A 9,785-nucleotide genomic window follows, 5' to 3' on the forward strand; every position below is an offset into this window, starting at 1 on the left:
AGATTTTTTTTCCTGCTTTAATAAATATTATGTTTACATCATGAAATATCTTGAAATGCCAATATTTAGACCGTGAAATAAGCATTTTTTTTTTTTTTACAGTGAAAAAATACAGCCCAGGTTTCATTTGATTTATGAAGCAAAACTAGTTCATTCTATAGGGTAATGCAAAACATTTGACCATAGCTGTACTTTTACTTTGATAAATCAGAGGATGGGTCTATTTTTCATAGGTGCATTACCTGTATTTCCATTTCATGGATTTACTTCAAAACATAATAAGATCCAAGTTTGTACCCAAGTCTGTAACTGTATAATGTTTTGTCAGATTGGATCACCTGTTCTACTCCCAACACGAGAATGCTGAAAACAGAGGATTGTAAATTCCCATGACTTACTGTACTTAGTTTGTGAGTGAGGGACACTCTGCAGGATGAAAAGCATCCTTTCAGCATATTGCACCTTGCTTTTTATTTTAAGGAATATAATACAATAAAAATAATAAATACAAATTGGGGAGATTCAGGTTTCTGTTTGAATATAATCTCTTAAAATTATAACCTAGTAAATAATCAGTCTCATGAAAAAGTAGAAAACTATTACCTATGTCCATAGATTGAAAAGAAAAGCATACGAAAGCAAATAGTGATTCTCAAGATAGAAAATGACGTGTCAGTACTAAGTAAAGAACTACATTTACAGTACAGTTTATACTGAAAGTTGGATAAATGGTTCTCAAGACCATATTTAAAATGTGATTAACATAGCTTTGTGTACATTATAAAGAATGGGATAGTTTGTGAATTCATTGTAAAAAGTGTTTGGTACATTTCAATTTTAAAAGGACAATGAACAGTAATTAGGAAGGGAAGCCAATATAACCTTGTCTTTGAAGCCACTTGGACATGCTGTTCCTGCCCTCAAGATGATTTGATTTTTCAATTAATTAATTCTCATTAGTACCTTACTTTTTATCAATACAAACTTAAAAAAAATCTACTTTGTTGACAATATAAAAGCCCCAAATGTGACACATTGTGAATGTTTTTTTGAGAATATAACATAAGCATCCAGAAACAAAAAAACAAACATGATTGTAATAGCACCCATATCTAATGTAATTCCCCTTATTGTCAGCATCCATGCTGATGTGGAAATTTGGAAGCATGCATTACATATTTCAATGAAGGCAAATTTAAACATCTGACTAAAAGAAATCAAAACAGACCACTGTAACAATGCTCATAGTAGTGGTCCTTTAATGGAAACACTGGCATGGGTAGTGTTGACTAAACGGCTAGATCACGTGGAACCGACAAAACTTACAATAAATGATTTGTAATAATTATGCATTACTGTTTTAAACATCTGGATTGATTTCCTATATACTTACAGCTAGCATTTCTGTCTCCAACAGAGTCCGATATTGCATGCTGCTGGTTGTATCCACATGCAAAAGCTGACCTTTAATTGTGGGTGAGTAGCCTTGAGAAAAAGAAAAGAACCATGAGCTGTAAACTTAATTACACCCAAAAAGAAAGTGACGTTACACTGCTTGAGTATGTGTTGAAAATATAAGAAGCCAACTGAAACATTCCTCAAAAGAAAAGCTTCTCCCTCTTAAGAGAACCTGTTTGCACTGTAACAGAAACTTTGTTATAAATTACATTAAAAAGATCTATCAGATTTACAGATGTCAAAATTCCATTTTATCCTGTGAAAAGGTGTCATCCAGTGCATTGAACACTACAGCACAATTTGAATGTTAAAAAACCATGAGCATTACTTTATATATTGTGTGTAGGATGTCTTTTTGTAGAAGAGATATTATTTTTGCACAGATGAAGCAACCAGAACCACTCAGCTTTGCTTTGCAGTTCTCTTTCCAAAACTGTACAAGATTATGGGGCAGGATTTTCAAAAACCAGTGTTATTGTATCAAACTCGTGGTATAGTAACGAGAGCTTTAGTAGCAAGTGATTTGCAAACGAAATGTGTTAATTGAATCATTCCGTTAATGCTTTGAAATTGAGGTCAATGAGGTCGTTAATTAATGCATTTCTCATTAAAAAGCTAAATTGTCGCACTCGTGGTATAGTAACGAGAGCTTTAGTAGCAAGTGATTTGCAAACGAAATGTGTTAATTGAATCATTCCGTTAATGCTTTGAAATTGAGGTCAATGAGGTCGTTAATTAATGCATTTCTCATTAAAAAGCTAAATTGTCGCACTCGTGGTATAGTAACGAGAGCTTTAGTAGCAAGTGATTTGCAAACGAAATGTGTTAATTAAATAAATCCGTTAATGCTTTGAAATTGAGGTCAATGAGGTTGTTTGTAGTTGATAGTTATTATACATGTATACCATGTATGTAACACTTAATTATATATTTATTAAGCTTTTAAAATTATGCAGAACCCCCTAACCGAATACACAATTTGTTTGAATAAGTGAATAAATCTAATTCCTAACCACAAGTATAGAAAAGGCTAAAATATTTTCATAACTAAAAAATACTAAATTATCGAGGTAGTCTAAGAAATTAACCTTGGTCCTGTACACTCGCTGTCATCAGCGTCACAGACGCGGCCTGTTAAATGTCTGTTTCAAGGTCAGTTATGTACTCTTTCGTTAATTAAAACCCTCTTTTTCCCCCAAGTGCAAATTAACTCCTGATAAATGATGACAATTAACACCGATTTGCTTTTCAATTCCCACGCAAACAAAAAATAGTCGCAAGAAGCTCTGCTCGTTATGATATTAACATTATTTCGTCAATCAACATAATTTCGGAAATCACATTAGAACGATTATTTAATAAGAATTTTATAATACCAGTTTGAAAATGCTCTCTCTCAAGCCATACTACAGACACACTGCAACTTTTAAGGTAAAACAGCTCCCAATCGTACAGCTCACCCTGCACCCCACACAGCAGTGCCTTTACTAGGTGAACCAATGGTGACCTGCCCTACACAGAGGTTTTCATAGCACTTAAACTTTTGCAAATTAGGGGTAAAGTGAACAACTTCAATTCAATTGAAAATAGTATAGTCTTACCAGTTTCCCCCACAGTCACAGGGATATTAACTTCCAAATACGAACCAGCCCCAACATTTATATGTACAGCATTGGTCTCCTGAAAGCATAAAAACAATTCTTCTAATGGAGTCTGAGATAAGATACTAGGACAGCTGCAGCTTTGTAAATTACTGACACAAAAGAGTTACTCTTTTTTAAAACCACACTGACAAACTGAATCACAAAATACACAAATATGAAACATCTCACAGGGGTGCTTAAATATCCATAGTGTACCTCAAGCAATTCTTTTTGCTCATATTGCACACAATATTTGGTCTGTACTCTTGTCTGTTAAATCTGTTGCTGCATCACATGGGGCTGGCATCAAGTTACTGGGGTAAATCCATTGCTGTGGCTTTTTCAAGACTTAAGAGCCCTGAATTTTGGTACTGACACACAAGCCATTGTGAACACACTGATGCAATTAATAAAAAGTGTGCCATGAGTGTTAACATCATCAAGTGATACAATGCTTAATGACTAAGCTGATGCCTCACAAATACAACTTTATAGATGCTTGCACCCCCTACATTACTGTGTTCCCCATGGCTTTTTCTGTACCAGTAGCAAAATAAAGTATTCTATGTCAGCTAGATAAACCAAAGCAAGCTACTTTGTTCCATCCCGGTATGATGAGTTTGCTGGGCTCTATCTAGCCAGTTTGCATTAGTAAAACAAAACAAAACAAAACAAACAAATAAATAAATAAATAAATTAATTAAAAAGCGTTGTTTTCAGAATTGACTATATGGTGGGGGTATTGGGGAAATACTATTCTTGTGGTGCCTCCCATTGTGACTTTACTTTCATTAGTGCGAAATTCACAAAATTAAAAGCAAAGATTGATGGCTGTTTCTTAGCATACTTTCTTATTTATCCTCACTCTGAGGAATCACCTCAGTTTTCACTAACACACTGGCTTCCTACCTAACAAATCAGCCATCTGTCCTTGGTAGATGACGTACAAACAAAGCTAAGAAATAAATAATAAACAAACAAAAATTAAATAAATAAATAAATAAATAAATAAATAAATAAATAAATAAATAAAATAAACAAACACTGTACCCGGTTTTTGGTGAAGAGCAGATCGATTGTGGCATCTGCAATAATGTTCATGCGCAACTCAAAAGCTAGGATCTGTCTGGGTTTTCCTGGTTTTGCAATCTCTGTGACTTTCATGGGTTGGAAGTCAGCAGGGAAGAAGAACTTCCATAAGCAATCCCTGAAACACAGGAAAGCAGCCTTTTACATGGCTACTTTTCAATATTGTTCAAATCAACTGGCTTCAACATTCAAGCTGTGATATTTTGGAAGATTTTATGGCTGCTGGTCACTGTGTCTGAAAAGGCTTCCATGTATTTGAGGTGGACATCTGACAACCAAAGAAAAGGTAGCTTATAAAAACACGAGCCAATCCAGAAGGAAGAGAAGCATTTATTTACATAACCTCACATCCTACCCTTATCTTTACAAACTACTATTTATCTGATATTTGTACCACTCAGTTTACTAAATAAAAAAAAAACTTTCAAAATAAAATTTAAAAAATATGAATGTTATTAAGATGAACTACAGAAAAATAATGAGATTAGATTCACAAAACACAAACCACAAAAGAAAACAATCAGTAAAAAAAAAAAGCCCCACCCCCCAAAAAAACATGGAATGTGGAGGTAAATGTAAAGCTGGACAACTGTTAAAAAAGAAATTCTCAGTAAGAGTTCACATTGATTGAACCCTAGCCCCACCCTATGAAAACAGTGTTTCATGCTTCATGTAATTTTGAATTGACACACAGAACTAAACCTCCTTTCCCTGCTGTTTCGTAGAAAACATCTATTAGCAGGTTTCTAAGGAAAAGGCACTGGGGAGATGTCTCTCAAGACGGAGATGCACAAAAATAAAAATAAAACTTGAACTAGTCTCTCAAGTCTCTTAGGGATAAGGGCACTTAGTTTGGCTTTGATCATGTCAGCTTATGGTGGGATGCCTCCAGATTCCAGATACAGTGGCATAGAAGAAACACTGAAAACCTAGATAGCTCAAACCATCAATCGCTTTGTGGAAAAAAACAGAGAGGGGGCTACTAACTTTACAACATTCTTTATGCAAAGGACACTGTACTGTGACTTGTGTTAACAATGAAGTTAAACTGGGTTTGATTCCCAACTCACTTTTAGATTCTTGTTCCATGTCTATGTCCCACATGTAAAATTGTATAGAACCCTACTGAAATTAATTTACCCACTTTCAATGCCACTGAAGAGGTGTTCCACACATGTTTCTAAAAGCTACCAAGCCTGGGTAGCTTTTATCTAACTTGGCGGTATTTTGGTTACATATAATCTATATTTCTATAATTGTGTTACACATCCAAAAAATTGGAGACTAAATCCTTAAGTAAACAAAGGATTTTAAAGGAGGTAGTTTAGTACCTCTGCCTGTCAGCCCAGGGCCCATAGTTGAAATCTGTTCCTTTGCCACAAACAATGTCCAGCCCCCAACAAGGAGGCAAATCCTGAAGTTGTGTGTCTTCATTACAAGCTTCTGCCTCCCTGTTTTCCATTTCTTCTGGAACAAGCCCTACAAAAACACATGCATATTCAATTACATTTCTGAATACATGACAGGCACAACAATATAAATGTAGGTAATGCAATGCTTTATACCTGGCTCATCCATGTAATAGTAGATGTCAACATCATTAGACTGCATTACCACAAAGCCTTCTCCCATCAACCTTGGAGGCCTAAAGAAAAAATAAAGTTGAAAGAAAAGTATCTATGGTTACAGGCTGGGGTTAGAGTCAACAAAGAAGTTATCATGTACTTTGATAATCCCTTAAAATTTGCTCTTGTCAGAATACCCTGGTGCCATACATTTATGTTGGTCAAAATTATGAGAGGTTTGAAAGAAATGTTTGTGTTAAATTTGGTCTCTTGGCTGTCACCATCGCAATAACACATTCTTGGGGATAAAATTAAGAAGAAATGTCCCATCCAGTCATTCTGCATTGGTAGTAAATGTACCACTGCACATGACAGACTTTTGATTAAAATCTTTTAGATGTATCTGGAGATATGAAGATTACCTACTCAATCTAACTTAATACGTTACACTGTACTTAACACCTTTTAAAAAAAAAAAAAAAAAAAAAAGGTTTACTTAAAACCCTTTGCAGTCCTATGTCGCTCCTGGTCTGACATTGCAATTTTCCCTTTTCACGAAAACCATTCAATGGCCAAAAATACAGCGAACAAGGGGTGGGGCGGGGCTGGAGATGACGTACTGAGTGTCCGGTTGATATGCAGTGCCTTTTAAACCTTTTTTACTGTGAAAAAAAATACTTTTAAACAGCGCGTCTAAAATAAACTGCACGTGTGAAAATAAATTGGACCTGACGCGCCTGAGACGCGCTGAATAAATGGACCGCTAAGGGTTAAATCAATGCGAATACATTAGGGATATAAACATTGTAATGGATAATAAGGTTCAGAGGAGTTCACTTTCAAACTGGATGACTGCTCCATCTAATGGGAGGCCTGTGCTCTAAATTCTTCAGTGCGATTGCAAATTACCCCATTTCCAGTACACAGCTGCCCTACGTCAAGATAAGAAGCTTGATATTTCCAGTACTATTACTCATTATTTAGATAAAGTACTTTTATAAGCACAAAAGCAAAACAATTCTTACTCGTCATTTTGAAGGCCAACATATCTGGGACTAGGAACAACCATAACGCGGACATTTTCTAAAATCCCCTTCAAAATGTGCATAAACTGGTCAAGGTGACTGGAAGGAGGTTTGGTGGTGTATGTCAGGAAGGCATCATCAAAATTTACACAGAGCGTCTGGGGCAGACATTGATTTCCAAAGGCCAAACGACCCTAGTTTAGTAATAAGAAAAGAACAAAATGAAAAATATTATTTCTGTTTATGTCGCTTATTATCACCACAAAATGGGGACAAGCTCTAGATAATATAATTACGGTTACTGTCACACTGGTTAAAATTACTCACATTTATCAGTCATCCTACCTTTATGAAATATAACCATAACCATTTAATATATGCAAATTCATTCAGACAGAAATCACCACAGAAAAACAAAAAATGTGGTTGTTGATGCAAAATTGCAATACAGATTAGTTTATTGAAAATTGTTCAACAAACATAATAGCAGCTGCAGCACATAATACTGATACAGCACCTTTGATGCCAATGTAATGATCACCATGGTCTAGTGTGGTTGTTTGCAGGTCTGTACAGCAGTAAAATTAGCTTTGTAGATCACACACAGATGTCTTTCAACAAAGGACTGTGCTTCCATGGTAATTTGCTGGTATCTTCTGAATTATATTATCCTATGAAACATGTCTTATCAGGTGCATGTATACCTATACTAAACCATCTAGTAGGGCCTAATCCTTTTGGGATAAGCCCTGATTTATACAGAGCTAAACTGAGTTTGTTTAGTTAAGAACAAAACTAATTACACCAAGTTCCTGTAAATAACCTACAATAAGAAGAAAAAAAAAATCAATTATGAAAACCAATTGCAATAATAAAGCCTGGCTACTTTATCCTTGCAAAAACAAATAATGCACATCAAATTAAGTAGTTCATAAAAATGTTGTCATTGTAAAGCTTTTTAATGTAATATTCCTTATCCTTTTCTAATTTGGACAACAAATTGAATGTTGGTCAGTGTAAGAGGAAAAATAATAACTTACAGTGCTGATGTTAACTTTGATAACAGGGATGAGGGATATCCATGTGGAAAACAGGTCTTGTGTTTCGGTTTTAATTTGAACACTATAAAGCAAAGAAATGAAAACAACAAATTCAGGCTTTCTCAACAGGCAACCACAAGAACACCAATTTTGTACCATCGATGTTGACTATAATTCTGAACAGCCAAAACAGAGCAAAACCGTTTTTGCTAACCAGGCAATATTATTTGTGCACAAAAAGAACTTCACAGAACTATCAACACTTGCACCACAATTTTTTTTTTTTTTTTTCTTATTGCCAAGATGTATTCTTTATTAACTTATTTCTGTATGTTATAGGAATACAAATACAAAATTACACTGTACCTACCTCTCATGGGTCTTTTCTCTTTCATCTTTTTCCTTTTTAGGTGGAACGATGGTCGGTTCCAACCCAAAAATTTCTTGCAAGCGTGCATAAAGGTCAGTTCGGTTGTACACATGGAATTCAAACCCATTCACAGTTATGTGGAGTCTTGTTTCTGCTTTAGGATCTGTGGTGGAAAACACAATCTTACTCTTTAGAAAACTTAAATTACATGATTTCAGTAAATTCTGTGAAGGGGATTTCTCTATAGCAGTACAGTTCTTTGGAGGCTAAAGTTTGTACATTTTCATGTTGCAATTTCAGCAGCATCTGTGATAAGTCAGTCAATACACAAACACACAACCGCAAAGTAAAACTGATATCCACTTAATTTAAATTACGATCCAAGTTCATTTGTGCCTTGATTAATTGTATACTCACAGACACACAGTACTGAGAATCATTCCAATATATGTTTTCTTACCAGTAGATGTCACTGTGTTAATGCAGCACTATAGATTATATTCACAGCAGGTTTCTTCTTTTTTCTGCTCTTCTACTCATTTCAGAAATTTAAAATTAAACCTAGACATGTCCACAAAATAGTGCATCACCCCTCACAGGTAGTCGTACGTATGAACGTCACACTTTATACTTTTCCATACTGTATATCTAGAGAATTGTCCTGAAACTTGGTATTAACATTATTTGTAAATAATTTAGACTATCAGATTCTGGCAATATATATGGGGGTTTCTGTGTGTCACATTTAGGTAACATGTATCTATAACTGCTTATCAAATTGTGATTAAACTTTTAGTTGCCAGCTCTTATTCTATACTATTCTATACTGTTGATATGTCATGAACATTAACTTTTTTTTTATCATACTGGTAAGTCCAGTATTAAAATTGACATCCATGGCAGGGTATTATGTAATGGACATACCGGTACTTGTTTTTATTGTATGAGGCCATAGTGTCCAACTGACACATACAACACAGCTGTGTACAAAATCTGAAGACAGTAGATAAAAAAGAAACAAGCAGCAACAAGGGAAATGTCGCAATTTTAATACAATAATTACATTTACAGTATATTGTGATCAATGATTAGACTCAGGGACAAGTCCTGAACAGGTTTATATTAGTACATGTAAAAACGAAAGAATTTAACAAGCAAACTACATTTCTCCTCAACATTAATGTTTCAGAATTCTTTCAGCAGAATGGACTTTGACGAGACAATTACTGCTCAGAGAAATGCCAGTTAGAAATACATTATGGAACTACAGCACACTAGAGTTGTTTCACAGTCAGTAAATCTGAAACCTTTCTGTGCTTAATTCAAAAGCAAAGCTTATGAAGCAAATACATCAACTGAAATATGACCATAATTTATAAGAACATTTAAAAATCTTTCATTTATTTTATAGTTTGATGAAAAGTGCAACAAAAGATTAACAACTCATTGATTTGTTCAATAAGGTCAGTCTATGCTGTTCTCAGCATGAATTCTGAGGTCTGAAGTACTAGTTTTCCCTCATTTTCTAGGACATCAAGCCTTCGGGGGATAATATTCAATTTTCATTAGCTCCTCTTTTTTTGTTCACCAATTTA

General features: G+C 34.7%; 1 protein-coding gene across 8 annotated transcripts in view; it reads right to left on the reverse strand.

Annotated features, from left to right (window-relative positions):
* Nucleotides 1-9,785, reverse strand: part of LOC117420586 (bridge-like lipid transfer protein family member 1) — a 147,492-nt gene that overhangs the window by 116,949 nt on the left and 20,758 nt on the right. For all 8 annotated transcript variants that reach the window (XM_059032356.1, XM_059032355.1, XM_059032362.1 and 5 more), the window contains exons 6-13: nt 8,191-8,353; nt 7,821-7,902; nt 6,781-6,974; nt 5,756-5,835; nt 5,522-5,669; nt 4,152-4,308; nt 3,060-3,138; nt 1,394-1,485 (exon numbers count right to left, since the gene is read on the reverse strand). In XM_059032356.1, coding sequence (XP_058888339.1) covers nt 1,394-1,485; nt 3,060-3,138; nt 4,152-4,308; nt 5,522-5,669; nt 5,756-5,835; nt 6,781-6,974; nt 7,821-7,902; nt 8,191-8,353 — 995 coding nt within the window. The remainder of the gene's footprint in view (nt 1-1,393; nt 1,486-3,059; nt 3,139-4,151; nt 4,309-5,521; nt 5,670-5,755; nt 5,836-6,780; nt 6,975-7,820; nt 7,903-8,190; nt 8,354-9,785) is intronic.

Source organism: Acipenser ruthenus, chromosome 1 (assembly GCF_902713425.1).
Source record: "Acipenser ruthenus chromosome 1, fAciRut3.2 maternal haplotype, whole genome shotgun sequence".
NCBI classification, from domain to species: domain Eukaryota; kingdom Metazoa; phylum Chordata; class Actinopteri; order Acipenseriformes; family Acipenseridae; genus Acipenser; species Acipenser ruthenus.